Genomic DNA, 1833 nt, shown 5'->3' on the forward strand with positions numbered 1-1833 from the left:
TTGCGGCCTAGACCGACGATACCAAGTTGAACGAGTACGGCTACGATGATTAATAAAGGACGAAGAAGGAAGGAACCAACCAGCTACCCTTGTCTGAGTTAACATCTCTCATCATACGTCAGTCTATTTGGATGACCGACTATTGGCGAGCATCGTACCATCGAACTGAGTGGAACTCGGTCTTCTAATTCGATAGAATCATTAAAGTAGAGAAGACATTAGTACTAATCTATACAACACGGCAGGGTTCGCATTAAGCACCCCTCAACCTTGACGAGGCCCCTCAGGGATAGCTTCAGCAACCTCGGGAACATTGAACCTCACACTTGCTGGTGACTTCATCATCCCGGCCACCTGCGGCTTTGGTGGATAATAGAAACCGGGAACTTTAACGAGATCAGAGTAGACAGCCTGACCCATGACCAGGAGAAGGAAACCAAATAGCTGAAGCCAAGACCATGCAGTCCATACTTCACCAAAGTTAGAACCAGGAGCCACAAGATACTGGATAATCAGATCACATATCCAGATTACAGCAGTTCTAGTAGCTTCTAGCATTGTCCTATGTACGGCGGAGAGAGCGTAAGTGACCAACATTCCAGCCATATTATAGGTGAAAACCGAGACAATGTAGACACCAACCATTATCTGTAGATTCTTATTGTTTTCAATCATGACCATAGTATCCAAAGTATTCTCGGCAGACCCTTCATCCTTACCGGGAATAAAATATAATAATGGGAAGATGAGGATGAGCAAGATGAGGGTACCCCAAACACCTTCCATACCAACAATATGGAACGGAGCAATAGTGTAACCCTTTAAGAGCTTCTCCTCAGTTACGATTTGTAGAGATTGGATGACTTGCGAGGCGACAATCATAATCATACCAAATACCATTAGACCAGTACTAGCATGTGACGTAGAGGAAGAACCGGACATGATATTGGCGATGCCTACTAAACAGATGGCGACCACGCACATGAGGACCCCAAACCAATGATAACCATGTAGCTTCCTACCAAGGAAGAAGACGGAGAAAATGGCGGAAAAGATGATCATTGAGCCCCTCAACATCTGCCAAACAGACGCCGAATTATACAACAATCCCACGAAGGACATAGTCGTGGCGATCAAATCGAAGGTAGCGGGGGCCAATATCAGTATACCAGCTTTCCAAAAACTAGGTGTAGCATTCTCGAACTTCTGCTGCTGCTGTTGTGGTTGCCGCAATAAGGCCTCGTAAGCCTCACCGTGCTGCCTCCTGGCTCTCATGCGATCAATGAAGACATCGACAAAGTGGATGAGCAGAACGATACACATACCCATGAACATGGTTAAGGTCCCGAACCACGGCTTCATAAAGTGCTTCACATCTCCATTGATACCAACCGAAGTCATCTCAAACTGGAGTTTGGTACACATAGTATTGAGAGAGCCGAAGATCAGGAGGCCCATGATGTACAAAGTAGTCTTCCCACAAAAAGCCATGGTTACTTCAAGACGATGAGGACAAGAGAGGTTCCACGGGAAAAAGGTAAAAAAAGCTGACCGAACATCCAATTTCAAAAACACACGAATTGTAGGGCTCGACAATCAAATCTTCTAACATTTCAGTAGTCTCTTAACCGCCTACTCAATCACGGAATGTTTTAGCGCCACGCTAGACTGCCGCACACTCTGACTAGCTTCCCATATACATAGGCCTTTATCACTCCTATGCTTATGCACAGTGAACTCACGAGCTGAGAAACTAGACAAGTTCCTGGTGTCATCCTAATCAATCAGAGGGGTAGGGTGTTACATTGTACTAAAGACATGAGCTCACGGTGA

General features: G+C 45.5%; 1 protein-coding gene across 1 annotated transcript; it reads right to left on the bottom strand.

Moving 5' to 3' along the window:
• Window positions 1-264: 264 nt before the first annotated feature.
• Window positions 265-1491, bottom strand: Pmar_PMAR006339 (conserved hypothetical protein; the record flags this gene model as incomplete). The annotated part of the gene is made up of 1 exon (XM_002771377.1): window positions 265-1491. One exon carries the CDS (start codon window positions 1489-1491, stop codon window positions 265-267), a length of 1227 nt encoding a protein of 408 aa, XP_002771423.1.
• Between the last annotated feature and the right edge of the window lie 342 nt (window positions 1492-1833).

The sequence above is a fragment of the Perkinsus marinus genome, assembly GCF_000006405.1.
Source record: "Perkinsus marinus ATCC 50983 genomic scaffold scf_1104296962972, whole genome shotgun sequence".
Taxonomy (NCBI): Eukaryota; Perkinsozoa; order Perkinsida; family Perkinsidae; genus Perkinsus; species Perkinsus marinus.